The sequence below is a fragment of the Bos indicus genome, chromosome 27, assembly GCF_029378745.1.
Source record: "Bos indicus isolate NIAB-ARS_2022 breed Sahiwal x Tharparkar chromosome 27, NIAB-ARS_B.indTharparkar_mat_pri_1.0, whole genome shotgun sequence".
Lineage (NCBI taxonomy): Eukaryota > Metazoa > Chordata > Mammalia > Artiodactyla > Bovidae > Bos > Bos indicus.
In genome coordinates this window covers 62,644-87,484 of record NC_091786.1, presented here as the reverse complement: position 1 = coordinate 87,484, position 24,841 = coordinate 62,644, and the positions used below count along the sequence as shown (strand labels likewise).

The window sequence follows — 24,841 nt, the reverse complement described above, 5'->3', positions numbered from 1 at the left end:
CTTTAACATTGTATTTTTGAAATTCCAAACTCTACTCTAGATTTTTAATTTTTGCTTTTATGTATTTGTTACCAATTTTGTACCTTTAAGAACCCAATCTTCAGTACCCATTTTTTACTAGGGAGCGAGATTACTGGCTTGACTGCTCTCTCCCCCTTTGGACTCTCCTTTTTCTCCACCAGGTCGCCTGTGTCTCCTCCCTAACCCCTCTCTACTCTACCCAACTCTGTGAATTTCTGTGTGTTCCAGACGGTGGAGAACACTTAGGGAACTGATTACTGGCTGGATCTGTCTCTCTCCTTTTCATGCCCCCCTTTTATCCTCCTGGCCACCTCTGTCTTCTTCCTCCTTCTTCTCTTCTCTGTATAACTCTGTGAACATCTCTGAGCAGTCCAGTTGTGGAGTGCACATAAGGAAGTGATTACTGGCTATCCCACTCTCTCCTCTATTGATTCCATCTCATCTCATTCGGGTCACCTCTAACTCCCTCCTCCCTCTTCTCTTCTCCATGTAATGCTGTGAACCTCTCTGGGTGACCCTCACAGTGGAGAAATTTTTCATCTTTAACCTAGATATTTTATCAATGGTGCTGTATAGGAGAAGTTTTGAAACTACTGTAAAAATAAGACTGATAACTGGAAGCAGGAGGCTTAAGTCCAAACCCTGACTCCAGGGAACATTAATTGACAGGAGCTCATCAAACACCTCTATACCTACACTGAAACCAAGTACCACACAAGGGCCAACAAGTTCCAGGGCAAGATGTACCAAACAAATTCTCCAGCAACACAGGAACACAGCACTGAGCTCCAAGATACAGGCTGCCCAAAGTCACCCCAAAACCATAGACATGTCATAACTCATCACTGGATACTTCATTGCACTCCAGAGGGAAGAAATACAGCTCCACCCACCAGAACACTGACACAAGCTTCCCTAACCAAGAAACCTTGACAAGCCACCTGTACAAACCCACACACAGCGAGGAAATGCCACAATAAAGAGAACTCCACAAACTACCAGAATACAGAAAGGACACCCCAAACTCAGCAATTTAAACAAGATGAAGAGACAGAGGAATATCCAGCAGGTAAAGGAACAGGATAAATGCCCACCAAACCAAACAAAAGAGGAAGAGATAGGGAATCGACCTGATAAAGAATTCCGAATAATGATAGTGAAATTGATCCAAAATCTTGAAATCAAAATGGAATCACAGATAAATAGCCTGGAGACAAGGATTGAGAAGATGCAAGAAAGGTTTAACAAGGACCTAGAAGAAATAAAAAAGAGTTGATATATAATGAATAATGCAATAAATGAGATCAAAAACACTCTGGAGGCAACAAATAGTAGAATAACAGAGGCAGAAGATAAGATTAGTGAATTAGAAGATAGAATGATAGAAATAAATGAATCAGAGAGGAAAAAAGAAAAACTAATTAAAAGAAATGAGGACAATCTCAGAGACCTCCAGGACAATATTAAACACTACAACATTCGAATCATAGGGGTCCCAGAAGAAGAAGACAAAAAGGAAGACCATGAGAAAATACTTGAGGAGATAATAGTTGAAAACTTCCCTAAAATGGGGAAGGAAATAATCACTCAAGTCCAAGAAACCCAGAAAGTCCCAAACAGGATAAACCCAAGGCGAAACACCCAAGACACATATTAATCAAATTAACAAAGATCAAACACAACAAATATTAAAAGCAGCAAGGGGAAAACAACAAATAACACACAAGGGAATCCCCATAAGGATAACAGCTGATCTTTCAATAGAAACTCTTCAAGCCAGGAGGGAATGGCAAGACATACTTAAAGTGATGAAAGAAAATAACCTAGAGCCCAGATTATTGTACCCAGCAAGGATCTCATTCACATATGAAGGATAAATCAAAAGCTTTACAGACAAGCAAAAACTGAGAGAATTTAGCACCACCAAACCAGCTCTCCAACAAATACTAAAGGATATTCTGTAGACAGAAAACACAAAAATGGTGTATAAATTCGAACCCAAAACAATAAAGTAAATGGCAACGGGATCATACTTATCGATAATTACCTTAAATGTAAATGGATTGAATGCCCCAACCAAAAGACAAAGACTTGCTGAATGGATACAAAAACAAGACCCCTACATATGCTGTCTACAAGAGACCCACCTCAAAACAGGGGACACACACAGACTGAAAGTGAAGGGCTGGAAAAAGATTTTCCATGCAAATAGGGACCAAAAGAAAGCAGGAGTAGCAATACTCATATCAGATAAAATAGACTTTAAAACAAAGGCTGTGAAAAGAGACAAAGACGGCCACTACATAATGATCAAAGGATCAATCCAAGAAGAAGATATGACAATTATAAATATATATGCACCCAACATGGGAGCACAGCAATATGTAAGACAAATGCTAACAAGTAAGAAAGGAGAAATTAACAATAACACAATAATAGTGGGAGACTTTAATACCCCACTCACACATATGGATAGATCAACTAAACAGAAAATTAACAAGGAAACACAAACTTTAATGATACAATAGACCAGTTAGACCTAATTGATATCTATAGGACATTTCATCCCCAAACAATGAATTTCACCTTTTTCTCAAGCGTACATGGAACCTTCTCCAGGATAGATCACATCCTGGGCCATAAATCTAGCCTTGGTAAATTCAAAAAAATTGAAATCATTCCAAGCATCTTTTCTGACCACAATGCAGTAAGATTAGATCTCAGTAACAGGAGAAAAACTATTTAAAATTCCAACATATGGAGGCTGAACAACACGTTGCTGAATAACCAACAAATCACAGAAGAAGTCAAAAAAGAAATCAAAATTTGCATAGAAATGAATAAAAATGAAAACACAACAACCCAAAACCTGTGGGACACTGTAAAAGCAGTCCTAAGGGGAAAGTTCATAGCAATACAGGCATACCTCAAGAAACAAGAAAAAAGTCAAATAAATAACCTAACTCTACACCTAAAGCAACTAGAAAAGGAAGAAATGAAGAACACCAGGGTTAGTAGAAAGAAAGAAATCTTAAAAATTAGGGCAGAAATAAATGCAAAAGAAACAAAAGAGACCATAGCAAAAATCAACAAAGCCAAAAGCTGGTTCTTTGAAAGGATAAATAAAATTGATAAACCATTAGCCAGACTCATCAAGAAACAAAGGGAGAAAAATCAAATCAATAAAATTAGCAATGAAAATGGAGAGATCACAACAGACAACACAGAAATACAAAGGATTGTAACAGACTACTATCAGCAATTATATGCCAATAAAATGGACAACGTGGAAGAAATGGACAAATTCTTAGAAAAGTACAACTTTCCAAAACTCGACCAGGAAGAAATAGAAAACCTTAACAGACCCATCACAAGCACGGAAATTGAAACTAATCAAAAATCTTCCAGCAAACAAAAGCCCAGGTCCAGAGGGCTTCACAGCTGAATTCTACCAAAAATTTAGAGAAGAGCTAACACCTGTCCTACTCAAACTCTTCCAGAAAATTGCAGAGGAAGGTAAACTTCCAAACTCATTCTATAAGGCCACCATCACCCTAATACCAAAACCTGACAAAGATCCCACAAAAAAAGAAAACTACAGGCCAATATCACTGATGAACATAGATGCAAAAATCCTTAACAAAATTCTAGCAATCAGAATCCAACAACACATTAAAAAGATCATACACCTGGGATAAAGTGGGCTTTATCCCAGGGATGAAGGATTCTTCAATATCCGCAAATCAAACAATGTAATACACCACATTAACAAATTGAAAAATAAAAACCATATGATTATCTCAATAGATGCAGAGAAAGCCTTTGACAAAATTCAACATCCATTTATGATAAAAACTCTCCAGAAAGCAGGAATAGAAGAAACATACATCAACATAATAAAAGCTATATATGACAAACCCACAGCAAACATTATCCTCAATGGTGAAAAATTGAAAGCATTTCCTCTAAAGTCAGGAACAAGACAAGGGTGCCCACTTTCACCATTACTATTCAACATAGTTTTGGAAGTTTTGGCCACAGCAATCAGAGCAGAAAAAGAAATAAAAGGAATCCAAATTGGAAAAGAAAAAGTAAAACTCTCACTGTTTACAGATGGCATGATCCTCTACATAGAAAACCCTAAAGACTCCACCAGAAAATTACTAGAACTAATCAATGATTATAATAAAGTTGCAGGATATAAAATCAACACACAGAAATCCCTTGCATTCCTATACACTAATAATGAGAAAACAGAAAGAGAAATTAAGGAAACAATTCCATTCACCATTGCAACGAAAAGAATAAAATACTTAGGAATATATCTACCTAAAGAAACTAAAGACCTATATATAGAAAACTATAAAACACTGGTGAAAGAAATCAAAGAGGACACTAATAGATGGAGAAATATACCATGTTCATGGATTGGAAGAATCAATATAGTGAAAATGAGTATACTACCCAAAGCAATTTATAGATTCAATGCAATCCCTATCAAGCTACCAACAGTATTCTTCACAGAGCTAGAACAAATCATTTCACAATTTGCATGGAAATACAAAAAACCTCGAATAGCCAAAGCTATCTTGAGAAAGAAGAATGGAACTGGAGGAATTAACCTGCGTGACTTCAGGCTCTACTACAAAGCCACAGTCATCAAGACAGTATGGTACTGGCACAAAGACAGAAATATAGATCAATGGAACAAAACAGAAAGCCCAGAGATAAATCCACACACATATGGACACCTTATCTTTGACAAAGGAGGCAAGAATATACAATGGATTAAAGACAATCTCTTTAACAAGTGGTGCTGGGAAAACTGGTCAACCACTTGTAAAAGAATGAAACTAGACCACTTTATAACACCATACACAAAAATAAACTCAAAATGGGTTAAAGATCTCAACGTAAGACCAGAAACTATAAAACTTCTAGAGGAGAACATAGGAAAAACACTCTCCGACATACATCACAGCAGGATCCTCTATGACCCACCTCCCAGAATATCGGAAATGAAAGCAAAAATAAACAAATGGGACCTAATTAAACTTAAAAGCTTCTGCCCAACAAAGGAAACTATAAGCAAGGTGAAAAGACAGCCTTCAGAACGGGAGAAAATAATAGCAAATGAAGCAACTGACAAACAACTCATCTCAAAAATATACAAGCAACTCCTACAGCTCAATTCCAGAAAAATAAATGACCCAATCAAAAAATGGGCCAAAGAACTAAATAGACATTTCTCCACAGAAGACATACAGATGGCTAACAAACACATGAAAAGATGCTCCACATCACTCATTATCAGAGAAATGCAAATCAAAACCACTATGAGGTACCATTTCACGCCAGTCAGAATGGCTGCGATCCAAAAGTCTACAAGCAATAAATGCTGGAGAGGGTGTGGAGAAAAGGGAACCCTCTTACACTGTTGGTGGGAATGCAAACTAGTACAGCCATTATGGAGAACAGTGTGGAGATTCCTTAAAAAGCTGGAAATAGAACTGCCTTATGATCCAGCAATCCCACTGCTGGGCATACACACTGAGGAAACCAGAAGGGAAAGAGACACGTGTACCCCAATGTTCATCACAACACTGTTTATAATATTAAGCCAGGACATGGAAGCAACCTAGATGTCCATCAGCAGATGAATGGATAAGAAAGCTGTGGTACATATACACAATGGAGTATTACTCAGCCATTAAAAAGAATACATTTGAATCAGTTCTAATGAGGTGGATCAAACTGGAGCCTATTATACAGAGTGAAGTAATCCAGAAAGAAAAACATCAATACAGTATACTAAGGCATATATATGGAATTTAGAAAGATGGTAACAATAACCCTGTATACGAGACAGCAAAAGAGACACTGATGTATAGAACAGTCTTTTGGACTCTGTGGGAGAGGGAGAGGGTGGCATGATTTGGGAGAATGGCATTGAAATATGTATAATATCATATATGAAATGAGTCACCAGTCCAGGTTCGATGCACGATACTGGATGCTTGGGGCTGGTGCACTGGGACGACCCAGAGGGATGGTATGGGGAGGGAGGAGGGAAGAGGGTTCAGGATGGGGAACACATGTATACCTGTGGCAGATTCATTTCGGTATATGGCAAAACCAATACAATACTGTAAACTTAAAAAATAAAATTAAATTTTAAAAAAAAGAAAGAAAATTCAAGCCTGAACCCAAGAAATTAAACCATTGATTTTTGCAAAGTGGAGAATATTACTATAAGCACTTACAGTTCAACCCCTCAATAGAGAAGTTGTCCAGTCTCTATTTTGAACTGTGTGATACACTCTCTCAGCTTCCCTAGCCATACCATTTGGGTTCATGGGCATGCAAGGTTCATCTAATGATATTATCCTGAATTACACAACAAAGGATAGCCTCACAAGGCTAAATTCTGTTTAACTGAGAGTTGAAAGATTAGCAAGCTGAGCCCTGTTAAAATTTTCAAAATGTGTTCCAGTTACACAAGAGGATGTCAGAAAAAAATGGACACCTTCCCACCCACCATGTGAGTACTGAAATGCACTTCTAACATGTGAAAGGCCTTTCTCTCCTCACAGCTGGCCAAAAGGCCCACAGTGCCAATAAGGATAAGTTGAACTGGTCAAGTTTCACAAAACTTGTATGCCTTAAACAGATCCAGAGATTATTTTACTACTTCTAACCATATATCCAAGAGAAATGAAGATGTACGTCCACACAATAATGTGTACGTGAATGTTCAGAGCAGTTTTAGGCATAGTATCCAAGACATGTGAATAAACCAAAATCTAACTGATGAATGGATAAATATGGACATATCCATACAATGGAATAGTATTCAAACCTAAAAAGAAACGAAGTGCTGACTTATGTTACAACATGGATGAACTTTGAGAGCACACTAAATGAAAGAAGGTGGTCACAAAGATTGCTTATTGTGTGATTCCATTTATATGCAATGTCCAGAAGAAATAAAAAGTAGATTAGCAGTTGTGAGAGGCTGCTGGTAGCAGGAAAATGGGGGTTTGAGAGGAAATGGGGGTTGATTTCTTAAGGGTACAGGGTTCTTTTTGGGTCAGAGTGTTCTAAAACTGTTTTGATGGGGTCTTCCCTGGTGGTCCAGTGGTTAAGAATCCACCTTGCACACAAGTTTGCCCCAAGTTTGACCCCTGATTGGGCAACTAATCCTGTGTGCTGCAATCAGAAGAGTCTGTGTGCTGCATGAAAGATCACACATGGCACAACTAAGACTCAATGCAGCCAAATACATCAGTGTTAAAAGAAGATTGTGACAATGGGTACACAACTTTGTGAATATACCAAAAAACACCATGTTGTATGCTTCAGATATATAAACTGTATGGTATGTGAATTATATCTTAATAAAGTTGTTACCAAAAAAAACAGAAAATCATGCCAGGGGGTCCAGGCCTCCTGGAGGTGGAACCCAGGGCCGTCTTGGTGGGGACCGGAAACACAGCAGATCCGAACACTTTGGCATCAGGCTCTAAAAGTGAGGTATCTCTCAAATGAATCAGAATTCATCTGGTGAATTTCCCTTGGGTAACTCTATGTGGTCTGTTAAGTTACAAGGGCCCAACATGCCATGCTTTCCAATCTGGAGGGCCTTCTCGGTCAGGAGAAAACTGAAGTCAAGGATGACAGAGTACTAGATGCAAGACTAATTCTATCAATGGCAGTATTCAAAAGCCTGAGATTAATACAGTAGATTTGGAGGTATGCAAGCAATAGCCGGGGGCTTCCTAGGTGATGCTAGTGGCAAAGAAAGTGTAGTCACTCAGTACTGTCTGACTCTTTGAGACCCCATGAATAGCAGCCCCACCTGGCTCATCTGTCCATGGAATTCTTTAGGCAAGAATACTGAAGTGGATTGCCATTTCCCTGCCTGCCAATGCAGGAGACATAAGAGACTCAGGTTCGATCCCTGCATCTGAAAGATTCCCTGGAGAAGAACTCCAGTATTCTTGTCTGGGGAATCCCATAGACAGAGGAACCTGGAAGGCTACAGTCCATGTGGTCACAAAGAGTCAGACACAATTGACTGAGCAAGCATGCAGGCATGCATGACCATCTCTGGAGGGCTTCCCCCAACTCATCAGGAAAGTACCAGTTCCCAGATTATGAAGGGCATATCAGTCTTAAGGCTTCCAAGATATAACAGAAGACATGTCCAGGACTCTGAACCCAGAGGTTTGGGCCAAAGCAGACATGAAAGTGAGGAGGAAAGACTTCTATTCCTGGGAGGGAAGAGACACAGCAGACATTTAGTGTTGGGTGAAGCAGGTTAAACTCCTGCTATTTGAGGTGAGCTTCTAGGAAGCAGAGAGAAGCAAGCAAGAGAGAAATATTTTGGAGGCAGATGAGAGTTCTTTTCCTAATTGCACACGGGTACCACTATATGAAAGACAGTAGCTTAACTGAGGCCTAGGGGTAAAGGACACACCATTTTACCTGGGTTTACTGATGGGTTGGTGTCCAGGATAGGTGGATTTACAGGTTGAACTACTCAGGAAAGAGAAAGACAGATACCTCAAGTCACAGTGACTGGATGGCAAGAATGGAGAATGCACTCCACCTGCCTAGGGAAGAGGCCAGAACACAATGACTGGTACACGAGCTCTTAAGACCTGATGGGGAGTGCCTAGTAAAGGGTGCAGGGCTGCCAGCAGGAGTGGAGCAGGCTATTGAGCCAACTGCCTCTTAAGGCAGCAGCTTCCTTAGCTTTCCCACCACTGGCTGGCACTGAAGTCAGAGCATTTCTTTCTTTCTTTCTTTTATCTTTGACCATGCCACATGGCACATAGGATCACAGTTCCCTGACCTGGGATCAAACCCATGCCCCTTGCAGTTGAAGTGCATGGTCTTAACAACTGGACCACTAGGGAAGTCTGGTTAGAGTATTTCTAGCCCCCAGTTTCAGCCACGAAAGCTGGCTGGAAGGCACAGTCAGGAGTCAGGGAGAGGATGTCAGGGGCCTGGATTCCTGAGAGAGGAGTCCCCTTCATGTCACTAGAGGGTCTTGATTTCCCACTGATTATTTCTGTCCTTTTACTTCCAGCAGAGAGAGAATGACTATCTGGACTTCTCTCTGTTCATTCACTCTCTTTTGGATCCTGGAATGCCTGAAGCACCTTGCAGCTAATTTCCACCCCAAGGAGGCCACCTGACAATATGATCACTTCCTAGTCCTATCAGGGTCCCTAGCTGTGTGTACACACATGTACACACACATAAACCACAGTGATCAGTTTGCTCCATACTGGTTTCTGGTTCAATGTGCAGGTATGAACCTAAATTATTTTCTGAGGATAACTTCTGACCAAGAGAGCATCAGATAAGGCAGTCCCAGGCTGCTTCATTCTGTAATTCTGACTTATGCACAATACTACCTCAACTAATCATTTCTTGCATTTTCCTATTTATTCTCTATCAATCAGTGACCTCTGTAACCATCTCAGTTAGGCTAATGCTTAGGAACACAGGAACACAGAATCTAGTCCCACTGTCCTTTATCTTTCTAAAATAATGATGATGAAAACTGAAAGAAAGGAAAGGAACAGTTTTCAATTATTCAAATGACTTCTCCTTTGGACCTCTGCTGGTTTGTAGATAAGGCTTTACTGATTTACTATTGCTATTTCTCAAACCATCAGCAATGCCAGACACACCTGTCCTTTAAGTAAAAGATCAAATACCTCTCAAACAGGTGGGGGTGCAGGGGGTGAAGCCAGCATATTCCCAGTCGTAGGTCATTTCACTGTCCTGCTCCTGCAAAGAAGAGGCCAGTTCCTGGGTGGCAGGGCTCTCATCACAGGGCTGCAGGAGGCAGGGCTGCTCTGTGGGCAGCCAGGAGCCTTCACACCCTTCCTCTGGCAGCTCGGTCTCAGTCTGCGTGAAGGCCAGGAGCACGCGGCACTTCACCTCTCACACCTGAACACCTGGCCCACATGTGGCACTGCAGGCAGACCACGGCTCTGGAACAAACCTGCAGGCAACCGGGGAGCCCCGGGGGTCAGAGCAGAGGAGGACACGGGCCATCGGTCCAAAGAGAGCACAAAGGGGGCGTGATGAGCATTCTATGAAGGGAAGAAGTAACTTCATTCAGAGGGGATTCAATATGTTTTGGAGGCTGTCCTTTTGTTGGTGCCTGAAAATGTGTCGTGGACAAACGTTCCAACCTCATCAGCAACAGAAAGAAGCTTTTACCAGAGATACACTGAACTTTTGCACCTATGTTATTTAACTCAAATTCTGTGCTCTGACCTTTGCATATCATCATTAAAAGGTTTTCTGTAAGATTTGGACATAATAAATTGTGTAGAGATAATTTCTACTCTGAGTTCTTTTATAACATGGAAATGTTCACCAGTATTTATTCAAGAAATTTTGGAGCTTACCCTGTCTTAACAGGCAGAATTTTATTAAAATGTCTTGATATTTAGGGGCAAAACTGTAGGATAACAAACGCTTTCTGCAGAGTGGTGGTGGTGGTTTAGTCACTAAGTTGTGTCCAACTCTTGTGACCCCATGGACTATAGACCACCAGGTTCCTCTGTCCATGGGATTCTCCATGCAAGAATTCTGGAGTGGGTTGCCATTTCCTTCTCCTTCTGCAGAGTAAATGAAGCTTTGTTATTCTTTTTTATTTAGTATATGGGCTTCCCTGGTGGCTCAGTAGTAAAGAATCTGCCTGCCATTTCAGGAGACACAGGTTTGATTCCTGGTCCAGGAAGAACCCCTGGAGAAGGAAATGGCAACCCACTCCAGTATTCTTGCCTAGAGAATTCCATGAACAGAGGAGCCTGGCGGGCTACAGTTTATGGGGTCCCAAAGAGTTGGACATGACTGAGCAACTAAACAATATGCAACATTTTCATATATAACAACACACAAAACTTCTGAATTTTCTTGAAACTATCACAGCTGTTACCCATTGTGACTGAATAAAGCATGTATTTCTTATCCTGAATCTTTCTCCACTAAATTACAGGGTGTCCTCCTTTGGCCTACAGGTTAAATCCCGTCCACCTATTTCTGCACAGCCTACCTGGTAAGAATGATTTTCATAGTTCTAAATGGATGGTGAGAAAAAAGCAGGATATTTTGTGTCATGTAAAAATGACATAAAATTCAATGTGTGTCCATAACTAAATATTTATTGGAATACAGTCATGGTCACTTGTTCAGCCTTGTTTATGGCTGGCCAGGTCTGAGGATTTGCAAAATAGACTGTTTGGCTGGCAAAACCTAAGATATTTATTATTTGGCTCTTTATAGAAAATGTTTACTGATTCCTGCACTGAATTTAAGACACAGACTCCATTGGGACATATATATTTTTTTGTTTGTTTTATTTTATTTTTAAACTTTATAATATTGTATTGGTTTTGCCAAATATCAAAATGAATCTGCCACAGGTATACATGTGTTCCCCATCCTGAACCCTCCTCCCTCCTCCCTCCCCATACCATCCCTCTGGGTCGTCCCAGTGCACCAGCCCCAAGCATCCAGTATCGTGCATCGAACCTGGACTGGTGACTCGTTTCATACATGATATTATACATGTTTCAATGCCATTCTCCCAAATCTTCCCACCCTCTCCCTCTCCCACAGAGTCCAAAAGACTGTTCTATACATCAGTGTCTCTTTTGCTGTCTCGTATACAGGATTATTGTTACCATCTTTCTAAATTCCATATATATGCATTAGTATACTGTATTGATGTTTTTCTTTCCGGCTTACTTCACTCTGTATAATAGGCTCCAGTTTCATCCACCTCATTAGAACTGATTCAAAAGTATTCTTTTTAATGGCTGAGTAATACTCCATTGTGTGTATGTACCACAGCTTTCTTATCCATTCATCTGCTGATGGACATCTAGGTTGCTTCCATGTCCTGGCTATTATAAACAGTGCTGCGATGAACATTGGGGTACACGTGTCTCTTTCCCTTCTGGTTTCCTCAGTGTGTATGCCCAGCAGTGGGATTGCTGGATCATAAGGCAGTTCTATTTCCAGCTTTTTAAGGAATCTCCACACTGTTCTCCATAATGGCTGTACTAGTTTGTACAGTGTAAGAGGGTTCCCTTTTCTCCACACCCCCTCCAGCATTTATTGCTTGTAGACTTTTGGATCGCAGCCATTCTGACTGGCGTGAAATGGTACCTCATAGTGGTTTTGATTTGCATTTCTCTGATAATGAGTGATGTGGAGCATCTTTTCATGTGTTTTTTAGCCATCTGTATGTCTTCTTTGGAGAAATGTCATATATTTTTAAGACAATCTGAAGCAACACTTGCATCATGAGATATTAATAAGTGATAGGCTGGAAAGAGAGCAGTAATTGAGTGTGGAAAACACTGTTTTCAATAATGTTCAATAGGTTTATTTACTGCAAAATTTTTCCCAAAACTATGATATATGAACACATACCATACATACTCAAGGGGGAGTGGATACAACGTGTATGGTTTCCTAAATTTGAGTGACTATAGACCTATATTCATGGGAAAATGTTGTACTAAATAACTTCAGAAAAAATGCTGCTGAGCTGTTTGCTTCAAATACAGTTCCAAGGCTTAATGTTTAAAATCTCAGAATGAGCTGGTTGTAAACATCTCTCAGAATCACCTAAGCATCTCTCCCTACATGAGGCTTCACCACAGTTGTACACAAGAGCACAGCAGAATCAAAACACTATTGCTGTCCATGAGCAATAAAGAAATATCAATAACACCTCCCTGTTTTCATTTTGTTTTGTTGGAAACTGTTAGTGGCAAACTATTCTCTAATCTTCATTTTCCATGACTCAGCTCCTTAGGATGTAGTAGTACTGGAGCAATATTTGCATCTTTACTCTTTTCTGTCCTTGCTGCTTTCCCATGGGAAAACTGGAAAGGAGACTGATTAAATTTAAGAAGACACATCCATACAATGTATTCAATAATAGGATGAGGTCACTGAAAAGAAGAAGGTGAATCTATATGAATTGGCAAGGAATATTCTCCTTTTGGAGGCTGTTAAATGAAATAAGTATGTGGTCTTATGAAATAAGTATCATACGCAATGATCTTTTGTCTAACTACACAAAAGAGCACAGACATGCCTATATAGTGTATATATTACATATTGTTGCTCAGTCTCTAAGTCATGTCCCACTCTTTGTAACCCTGTGAACTGCAGTACACCAGGCTTCCCTGTCCTTCACTAACTCCCTGAATTTGCTCAAACTCATTTCCATGGAGTCAGTGATGTCATCCAACCATCTCATCCTCTGTCACTCCCTTCTCCTCTTTTCCTCAATCTTTCCCAGCATCAGGATCTTTTCCAATGAGTTGGTTCTTCGCATCAGGTGACCAAAGTATTGGAGCTTCAGCATCAGTTCTTCCAATGAATATTCAGGGTTGATTTCCTTTAGGATTAACAGGTTTGATCTCCTTGCAGTCCAAGGGACTCTCACGAGTCCTCTCCAGCACCACAGTTCAGAAGCATCAGTTCTTCAATGCTCAGCCTTCTTTATGGTCCAACTTTCACATCCGTACATGACTACTTGAAAAACCATAGTTTTGACTATACAGACCTTTGTTGGCAAAGTGATCTCTGCTTTTTTAACACAATGTCTGTCATAGCTTTTCTTTCAAGGAGCAAGTGTCTTTTGATTTCATGGCTGCAGTTACTGTCCACAGTGATTTTGGAGCTCAATAAAATAAAATCTGTCACTTTTTCCCCATCTATTTGCCATAAAGTAATGGGACTGACTGCCATGATCTTAGTTTTTTGAATGTTGAATTTTAAGCCAGCTTTTTAACTCTCCTCTCTCACTTTCATCAAGAAGCTCTATAATTCTTCTTTGCTTTCTGCCATTAGAGTGGTACCATCTGCATATCTGAGGTTTTATCATTTCTCCCTGCACTCTTGATTCCAGTTCATGACTCATCCAGCCCTGAATTTCTCATGATGAACTCTGAATATAAGTTAAATAAGCAAGGTGACAGTATACAGCCTTGATGTTCTCCTTTCCCAATTTTGAACCAGTCTGTTGTTTCACGTCTGGTTCTAACGGTATATATTTATAGCTTCTATGTTATCTATGCTGATTTATATATAATTTCTCTTTTCAGGAAGTGATTGCAAGAGCCAGGAAATGGAGTTTATAGAAGGAGGCTTTTACTGTATTTTGTTGCTGCTTTTTTTAAATTAAATTTTATTGGAGGATAGTTGCTTTACAGTGTTGGTTAGTTTCTACTGTACAGCACAGTGAACCAGCTATACGTAGACATGTATCCCCTCTTTTTTTTTTTTGGATTTCCTTCCCAGTTAGGTCACCACAGAGCACTGAGTAGAGTTCTCTGTGCTATACAGTAGGATCTCATGAGTTATCTATTTTATATATAGTATCAATAGTGTATATACATCAATCCCAATCTCCCAATTCATCCCCCCCGTTGTTTCTGCTTTGGAGTCCATACGTTTGTTCTCTACATCTATGTCTCTATTTCTCTTTTGCAAATAGGATCATCTATACCATTTTATAGATTCCATATGTATGTGTTAATACGTGACATTTGTCTTTGTTCATTTTCATTTTGCACCTTTTAAAGGCTTTAACTTTCTAACCATATGCATAGTATACTTCTATGGTCATTAATTTTTTTCTCTTTTCTCCTTCATAATAAAAACTAAAATTTGGGATTATGTTTCAGCGAGAAGGCCCATCTTAATTCCCAACAGGGCAAATGATGGTTACACTTGATGTTTTCCAGGTGTCCTGGATGTTTCAAGTTGGTTATCATTTTTTTTTTTTCTTAGCTTGTAGAATCTTAGTTCCCCAACCAGAGATCAAACCCCAGCCTTCAACTGTGAAAGTCTGGAATTCTACCCACTGGACCACCAGGGAATTCTGTCAAGTTGGTTTTCAAAGATCCTTTTAAGTGTCCTCTTAAAAAACAAATATCAGAGCTGTCCAAATTATCCATGAGTGATTTGGGGGAAGCGAGATGGGGAGTCACGGCAACTCAAAAATGTATGCATCATCCTGCATGATTTTCTTCTACACATTATGTTTCATTTAAACAAAGGACACTATCATGTTCATGCAGTTTGAATCTTGTTTTGTCTTTGTTCCCCCCTCTACACACACACACACACACACACACACACACACACACACACAGTAATTTTTTCTTTCAAGAAAAGAAAGACACACAGCTGCACACAAATATTTGAAGAGTAATGTCTGGGAAAAACAATCAGAGAAACAGAGCATATTCCCTGTGTCTTTGCACAATGCATGCATGCTCAGTTGCTCAGTTGTGTCCAACTCCACAACAGAAAAGATTTTTTTTTTTTTAAAGAGCAATTCAAGGGACTTCTCTGATGGTCCATTGATTAAAAGACTTCATCTTCCAATGAAAGGGTGCAGGATCAATCCCTGGTCAGGGAATCCCACATGCCTTAAGGCCAAAAACCCAAAACATAAAAAAAAACAACAGTTCACCTATAAGAGAGCCTAGGTACGAGATGATAAAACCACAGAATAAAATGGAAAACTACAGAGCTGAGGAAACAAATGGTGAAACAAAACATCATTAGAAACTAACAATTCAGAACCAAGAGAAAAGAATAGAAGAAACATGGCTGAAGGTCAAATTAACAACATAGAAGCAAGACTTGGAAGTGAATGCAGTGTTGAGAGAAAGAAAAGTTTTAAAGCAATTAGAGGGGTGAATGGAGGGCTGGGCTGCAAAGGAAGCTTCTGGGTGGGGGAGATGTTCTGTATCAAGAATGGGACTGGGGTTCTGTGTTTTGTGTCCACCTGTTAAAACCCATCACTTTAGACAGACACACATTTTGTATGTAAATTGTATCTCTCTAAAATTGATTTTTAATGCAGTTTTTAGAGATAAAATGAGAGAATCCAATGTTGAAGATAGTTGGATTCTTCAAGTAGAGGTTTCAACACATGAAACAGAAAACAAAAGTTCATAAATAAAATATGTGAAAAATGTGCCTAAAATACAGCCTGGAAAGGTTACACTGTCTTCCAGGAAAAGGTGATTAAAAATGATTAACATAAAAACCTAGAGCTTTCAGCAGAATGCCCTCCCTAAAGATACCCACACCCTAATCCCTAGAATATATGAATATGCTGTTACATGGCAAAAGGGATTCTGCAGATGTGGTTAAGATTATGGACCTCAAGACAGGGCAATTATTTCAGTGGGCCTAATCACACAAGTCCTTAAAAACAGAAAGAATTCTCTGGCTGGAGTTAGAGAGATGCAGCATAACAGGAGGCAAGAGAGAATGACAGCATGAGAGGTACTCAGCCCACTGTGGCTGGCTCCAGGTTGGAAGGGGCCAGGAGACAAGGAATGCAGGAAGCCTCCAGAAATGGGAACAGCTCCCAGCCAAGAGCCAGCAAGGAAATGGAGATTTCAGCTCTGGAACTGCATGGATCTGCACTCTGCCAACTGCCTGAATGAGCCTGGAAGTGGATTCTACCCTGGGCCTCCAGAGAAGAGATCAGGCTGACAGATGCCATGGTTTTACCCTAGTGGGACCTAAAGAAATCAGCTAAATATATTGGGTTTCTGACCCCCCGAACTATGAGATAATACATTTGTGCTGTCTTAAAGTACTGCTGCTGCTGCTGAGTCACTTCAGTCGTGTCTGACTCTGTGCGACCCCATAGACAGTAGCCCACCAGGCTCCCCCGTCCCTGGGATTCTCCAGGCAAGAACACTGGAGTGGGTTGCCATTTCCCTCTCCAATGCATGAAAGTGAGAAGTGAAAGTGAAGTTGCTCAGTCGTGTCCGACTCTTGGTGACCCCATGGACTGCAGCCCACCAGGCTCCTCCATCCATGGGATTTTCCAGGCAAGAGTACTGGAGTGGGGTGTCATTGCCTTCTCTGCTTAAAGCACTAAGTTTATGTAAATGAATATACTTAAAAACTAAGACTTTGAGGATGAAAAAAAGAATTGCATAGGCGTCTAGGTACAAAAATCAAGTCCCTTATAATAAAAAGTCAGGTGGACTTCAGACTCAGCAACATTCAAAACCAGAAAAAGACGAACAAAAGTTTTGAAAGAGAGAGTTGGGGTCCCAAGAATATTACGTCCAATCAAACTGTTATTCAAATACAAAGGCAATAATTTCCTGTAATATAGCAACAGTAATAGTACCAACCTAATGGGGTTAGGTTGGGATTAAATGAGATGTCAGAGTGAAAAGCTCAATAATTACAACAAAAATGAAAACAACTGACATTCATTACATTGTTATTTGTGTGAGACATTGTTCCATGTACTTCACATATATTTTATCATTTACTCATAGCAACAGCCCCATCAGGAAGTATTATTATTATTCCCATTGTACAGATGAGGAAACTGAGGATAATTTATCAAAGATGACATAGTAGCTACTGGCATTATTTTACCCTGCCTCAACAGTATCATAGGTGAGAGATGCAATTTAAGATCATCCAAGATGACAATGAAAGGATCCCAGGAAAATCTGAGAATATTATTTTGGGGCATTTATTTTCCTGATTTCAAAAGTGAATAAACAAACACCAATATCCACTTGTTAACATAATTTTTTGCTATTAAAGAAGAAGAATGTAACATATATCTGTGAAGGGAAAGCATATTTTGGGAAAAAATATTATCAGATACAGAAGGAAATGCTACAGCATCTCCTTAAAATGTAATGACAATAAAATTCAAGGAAATATTCTATAAAACAAAAGATAAATGAAGAGATTAAGAAAGTCAAAACACAAACTTCCCTGGCGGTCCAGTAACCACTGGACTAGGGGACTAGGATTCGATTTCTGGCTTGGGAAGATCACACATGCTATAGAGCAACTAAGCCCGTGTGCCACAACTGCTGAAGCCTGCACCCTAGAGCCCATGCTCTGCAACTAGCGAAGCCCCCACAATGAGAAGCCTGCACACTGCAACTAGAGAAAGAAAGCATGCAGCAACAAAGACCAAGGCAGGAAAAAAATAAAACACTCAAAACATGGCTGGAAATACTCCCTGGCTTGGTTGAGAAAAGGCTGAAAAAATACAAAAATAATGCAAAGTTTGCTCTATGACAGAAGAAAATCCAAATGAATAGTAGGAAATACATTCATGGTAAGGATAGCAAATGGTTGTTTGAAGGGCAGATGTGCACCCAAAACATAGAGGAGAAAACACAAAAAGGTGAGGGAAGTATCACATGTTAAAAACAGAGAAGAGATTCAATATGGAGAGTTGATGAACCTTCAGAATAAATAAGAAATACAATAGAAAGAGGCACAAATACAAAAGAAGAAAACTTTCATGCACCCAAGAAAGATTTGAATCCATGTCCCAAAAATTCTCACTGTTTACCAAAATTTGAAAAGAAAAGAATACCTGGATTTATTCTTTAAAAATCCTAATTTTAAGTATATGGAGAAAAATCTTATGTCTAAGTAAAAAAAAATTTCATAACACAAGTATAAAGGGCAGTTTAGGCACAAAGAAGACAGTTATTGAACAAGAGTTCATACTTCTGCTCATTTCAGAGTATAAGAAAGGAACTCTTAAATGCAGAAGGTCTGAAAGACTTATGCCATCTATATAATCTCCCAGAAAAAAAAAAATGTACAAAGATACACTCTCATTTAATGAGAATTTAATTTTTAAAATTACCATGGGAGAAAAACAGAAATAAGATTCAGCACTTCCTGAACACTATAGTATCTTTTGTTTAAATTTTAAAGAGGAAATTTGATGGTAGGAATTAAATGCCTTCAATGTGTCCATCTTCTGGCCCCCAAATTCCACTCCAGCAAATGTGTCCTAAGGAGACATAGAGATGTAGAGAGGTGCAATTTGAGATTTGCTACAGTTTTATTTATCATAGTGAATAATTAGATACAAACTGCAGAAGGCCAGAAACATCTTTCTAAAATATAATTGTTGTGATTACATCACTTGTTAAAAATTCCTAAATGATTCTCACTGCCTACAGATGAAGTCCAAATCCTTTATGAGCCATGGAAGGCCTCCAAGACTTGCCCACTTTCCCTGCTGTCATTACCACCTCCTTAGCCTCCAGCCTCCTCTCCACATTCAGTACCCTCAGTGTCCAGGTGTGGTGGCCCCCACGGACCAGTTGGCCTACATACAACCCCAATGCCTGATGTGCTGTTCTAACACCCATATACAACTTAGGGCATCATTTCATGTACCAGCTCTCCCTGGAAGCCATCCCTGAGCTTTAAGCCTCACAACACAGCAATCTAATCGCTAACTTCTCTGTCTGCCTTATGAGACCAACCCAAGGATGGGAGAGCCTTGAATTCAGGTCTCCTAACAATGGCACCCCACTCCAGTACTCTTGCCTGGAAAATCCCATGGACGGTGGAGCCTGGTAGGCTGCAGTCCATGGAGTTGCTAGGAGTCAGACATGTCTGAGCGACTTCACTTTCACTTTTCACTTTCATGCATTGGAGAAGGAAATAGCAACCCTCTCCAGTATTCTTGCCTGGAGAATCCCAGAGACGGGGGAGCCTGGTGGGCTGCCATCTATGGTGTCACACAGAATCAGACACTACTGAAGCGATTTAGCAGCAGCAGCAACATAAAATTGGAGCTCTTCCTTGAATCACAGGCTAGAGCATCACCACCCACCACTTAGTAGATCTGAAATGTTGGAGATAATTCTGTAATCTAAACATTTGTTTCTTCATCCCTACAATGAAACTAATAATAATGCCTCCTCATGGGGTCATTGTGAGAATTGGATCAGAATTAATCCACATACAACACTGAGGACACAGTCTGGCACAAAGTCCTTAGTATTAGTTGTTACTACTGTTGTAAGAAAAATAGAATGTCTAAAATATAACCTGATTCAATTTGAGCAAATACAAATGGAGAGGCTAAAATGGCAGTGGAAAATATACAAAATTGTTCTGAATCTGTCTCATTTCCTTGGTTCTCATACATGCTAAAAGAGAGGGAGGGCAGCGTGACTAAGGAAGCTCTGTGAGTCCCATAGAAACTAGGAAGGCTCCAGGGAAGAACTTTTAAAGCAATGATGAACCATATCAACTGTCAACACATTCCACAGCTGAAAGCTAACATGGTAAAAACTGCAGTTCCCCTGGCTTTGCTTTATAACCTGTAATTTTTATTTTCCTAATTAAAAAGAAAGGCCTTTTTAACATCCATTCTCTATGTAAAGTCAGAGCTCGAGCCACAGTAAACCACAGAGGCAGAAATATTTATCTTCTCCAGGCGGCTTTGGCAGGCATTCTTCAGGGATCCAAAATACAGCTATGTTCATCTTCTCACTCACTGTCAACAGGCAAGCATCCCCAAACCACAAAGACGGAGAATAAAAGGATGAACTGGAAGCTGAGATATGTTGTGGTTTTGTTTGGAAATCAAGGGACTGACTAGAGTCAGAGTGGTGGGAGGAAACTATAAACTTCACACTAGACAGTGGGAACAGGGCAGAAACTGCCAGGCAGCATGACTTACAAAGGAAAACTGCAGAGACCACAGAGAGAGGGAGAGGGATGGCGGGGAGAGGCAGCTGTTCAGGCCCAGGAACAGGTGCTGGGGAGGAAGAAGGTGTCCTACAGGAGTAGAGAGCAGATTAGCTTTGCTCAGTGAATGTGAACAGGAAGAGCCACTACCAAAGTCAGGTGGGGCTGACAGCACATGCAGGCTTGAGGATGAACATGGGGCCGGACCCTGCTGCAGCTTACATGATATGGCCCTTTTCCAGTTAGGTAAAACTTAAGAAAGAACCTGGCTTCCCTGGTGGCTCAGTCAGTAAAGAACCTGCCTGCCAATGCAGGAGACATGAGTTCAATCCCTGGGTTGGGAAGATCCCCTGGAGAAGGGAATGGCTACCCACTCAGTATTCTGGCCTGGGAAATCCCATTGACAGAGGAGCCTGGCAGGCAATGGTCCACAGGGCCACCAATAGTCAGATGTGACTGAGCAACTAAAACCACCACCACCAAGAGGGACCCTAGAGATTATCTGATCCAGTAGTTCCCAAATTCTGATGCACCACCCTCCTCGCCAGTCACCCAGGGTGTTTGCTAAAACATGCTGCTGACAAATCCACAGAGCTGGAAGTACAACAGAGATGACCACAGGCTGCAGGGAAAGGGACAGGGGATGGGGAGTCAGTGATTCCCAGGTACAGAATCTGTGGTGGGTATATGAAAACCCCTGGAGATGGATGGTGGTGAGAGTTGCACAATAGTGCCAATGTACTTAATACCAGTGAACTGAACACTTAAAGAGGGCTAAGATGCTCCATTTTATGTTATGCCTATTTTACCACAATTTTAAAAAGAACTGGAAGAGCCAAAAGAAAAAATATATATATACTCCCAGAATACCTGACTTGGTGAGGTCCAGAAATCTGCATTTTAAATAGCATCACAGGTGCTTCTAAAAGAAGCAATCTGAGGACCACACTTAAAAGAGTGGTATTGTGGGGACTTCCCTGGTCCAGTGGTTAAGACTCTGAGCTTGCAATCACAGGGCACAGGTTCCATCCCTGGTCAGAGAACTAAGATCCCACATGCCGTGTGGCATGGCCAAAAAAATTTTTTTACAGTGGTAATCTGATGATCAAAAACAGATGTTTCTCTTTTAAAGATACACACTTAAGTATTTATGAATGAAAGGACATGCTGTCTGGGTGTGCTTCAAAAATGCCCCACTGTGGGTGGAGGCAGTGGTGTGGATGAAACAAGATGGCCCTGAGTTGATAACTGTTGCAGATGAGAGACAGATACATGAGTGAGGTTGTCATATTGTTCTCTTGTCTTTCAACAGGCTTGATATTTTCTATAACAACCAAAAAAAACAAAAGCTTTTTCAAAATCCAGGTGGGTGCCACTCCCAGCAGAAAGGAGAACATGGTTAAAGTGAAGGAGGTGAATGGCAGCTCATTACAGGCAAGGAACAGCCAACAGCAGCAAGTGCTGGAGCACCCCATTCCAGTCTAAGTTGGGGGCAGGAGGGGGTCTGATCAGAGATGAGGCTGGGAGCCAGGAAGAGTGATACCTACCGCACTATGACTTGTTGGCTGGTGAACGAGCATAAGTCTTCAGGAAATGGGGAAACACTGGGATACGCTGAACACTGTAAGAAAAGATCAGACTTGTGCTTTAGCCAGACTGGGTGGATCTGAGGAGATCAAAAGTGAGAGTGAAAGTTGCTCAGTCATGTCCGATTCTTTGTGACCCCATGGACTGTATAGGCAAGGAATTCTCCAGGCAAGAATACTGGAGTGGGTAGCCGTTCCCTTCTCCAGAGGATTTTCCCAACCCAGGGATTGAACCCAGGTCTCCCACATTGCAGGCAGATTCTTTACCAGCTGAGATCATCAAGTGGGGAGCAATTAGAAGGCTGTTGTAGGTGTCCTCGTAAGTGACCTCAAGACCTGAACAAAGGCAGTAGTAAGGATGGAGAGGAGGAGAGCTGCAATGGAGATTTTAGTAGATATGACTTCACAACTCTAGTTAATTATAGACAGGGAAAACGTGAGCAAGAGGCGAGAATGACTGCAAGCTTCCAGTCTAGGGAACTGACAGCAAAGCCTTTAACCAAGAGAGAATACACAGAAGGATTAGCAATGGTGATCTAATTGTGTTTTTTTTTAATTAATTTTTATTGGAGTATAGTTGCTTTACAATGTTGTTAGTGTCTACTGTATAGCAAAATGAATGAGCCACACATGGAATATTGCTGTGCTGTGTTTAATCGCTTAGTCATGTCCAACTCTTGGTGAACCCATAGACTGTAGCCTAGTAGGCTCCTCTGTCCATGAGGATTCTCCAGGAAAGAATACTGGAGTGGGTTGCCACTGCTTTCTCCAGGGGATCTTCCCAACCTAGGGATTGAACCCCGGTCACCTGCATTGTAGGTGGATTCTTTACCATCTAAGCCACCAGGGAAGCCCTATGGAATATTGCTCAGCCATAAAAGGAACAATATTGGATCATCTGTAGAGGCATGTGGAATGTGGACCTAGGGAATGTCATAGAGAGTGAAGTCAGAAAGAGAAAAATAAATATCATCTATTAACACATGCATGTGGAAGCTAGGAAAATGGTATAGGTGATCTTATTTACAAAACAGAAATACCGACACAGACGTAGAGAAAAATACTAGATAACATCTAACTGTGTTCTGAGAAGAGACCCTGGCAGGATGTATAATTCAAGACTGAGAACTCACTGACCATCCTTGTGTGACAGCAACAGATTCCCTTTGCAGGCATCCAAGTTCCTTTTCTTCTCTAGATTCCATCCCTTACAGAACCATAGGAGATCAGGGCTGGGAGAAGCTTCCAGTAGCATTTAGCCTAACACCCTCCTTGTACAACTGAAAAGTCTAGAGATGATAACTGTCTAAAATCCTTATGATCTTTTTAATATGTTTAAGGTTGCCCTAACTTTAAATGAAAAACAACAACAAAAATCAAATACATACCTATAACCCTTCCTTTTCATCAACTTGACTACCAGTCTTCCTTCTTGAGTAGTAAAATACCCATTGTCCCATTTCCTTGTAATTCAGAATTCATTCCTTAAAGATCTGCAGCATTTTACTTCTCTACACTTTGAACACTACTGCTCTAAAATTAACTGAGGAAGACTTTGTCAGATAAAACAGCTTTTCCTCAGTTCCCAAAGCTGTTCCTTGGCTTCCTGTGAAGTCTGAACCTGCTGCACCTCTCCTTTAAGGCTTTGCTCCCTTGCTCTTTCTAACGGTGAGCCTTCCTTGGATCTATTCCTTCCTCCGTTGACAACTCCTACACTTTCATGATCCACTTTTAAAAAATATTTATTGATTTGGCTGCACTGGCTCCTTGTTGCAGCATGGGGGATCTTTAATCTTCATCTTCAATCTTACTTGAGGCATGTAGGATCTTTTTAGTGTCAGCTGCAAACTCTCAGTTGTGGTATATGGGATCTAGTTCCCCGACCAGGAATCAAACCTGGGCCCCCTGCATTGGGAGCTTGGAGCCTTAGTCATTGGACCACTAGGGCAGTTTCTAAGATTGACTTTTGACTCCACTTTTTCCTCTAAACCTCCACACTTCCATCATGAGCCAACATGCCTCTCTTCAGTCAGTTCCTCTGGGGTCATTCACCTCACAGTGTTCACAATGTCTTCTGGGTTCACATCCAGATGTTCTGCATGTGTCATAAGTGTGATGTGCCAGTTCTCTTGGTCCCCTCGGTCACTGGAAGCAAGGTGCCTTCTCAAAGAAAAGGAATCCATGTGCCCATGGGGGCTCACTGCTGGGTTGCACTGCAGTGAAAAGGGACATTGACGGATGAGAGCCTGTTCTGAGAGGAGCAACAGGGTTGGTAAGGGATTTAAAAACAATACACAAAAACTGCTGAAAAGGCTAAGAATGATGAACCTGGGAAAGATAGTGCTCTAGGGATTCAGTTTTCTGCAAATTTGTGAAAACTTGTCACATGGGATGAGGCACAGATGTGTTTTTTTCTGTTTCAGAAAGCAGAAATTGGAAGGAGGTTATATTTTGGCTCAAAAGGAAAAAAAATACTGCAAATAACCCAGGTTGTTCAATCCAAGAAAGAGCTCTCAACGCAGTGAACTGTGCCCTTGCCGAAGGCGTTGAAGAGAGACACTGGCCACCCAGCCTCTGAGATCTGCTTTCCTCTGACCACCTGTGAATTGTTCTCCCTGTGACAGCCTGTCAGCATGGCAGGCCTCACATATCTGATGTGGAAT

The 24,841-nt window shown here is 40.7% G+C and overlaps 1 protein-coding gene across 12 annotated transcripts in view; it reads right to left on the bottom strand.

The window, feature by feature from the left end:
* Window positions 1-11,678: 11,678 nt before the first annotated feature.
* The window catches only part of LOC139180203 (ADAMTS-like protein 3), a 75,800-nt gene continuing 62,637 nt past the window's right edge, over window positions 11,679-24,841 (bottom strand). For 6 of the 12 annotated variants that reach the window (XR_011564516.1, XR_011564517.1, XR_011564511.1 and 3 more), the window contains one exon: window positions 21,054-24,391. Coding sequence is in view for 2 of the 12 variants with exons in the window: in XM_070781688.1 (XP_070637789.1) it covers window positions 24,376-24,391 (16 nt within the window). In the remaining 10 variants the exon portion in view is untranslated. Of the gene's footprint in view, window positions 18,896-21,053; window positions 24,392-24,841 lie in introns of those variants that run through there. The other 6 variants (XR_011564518.1, XR_011564514.1, XR_011564512.1 and 3 more) reach the window with 6 other exon arrangements.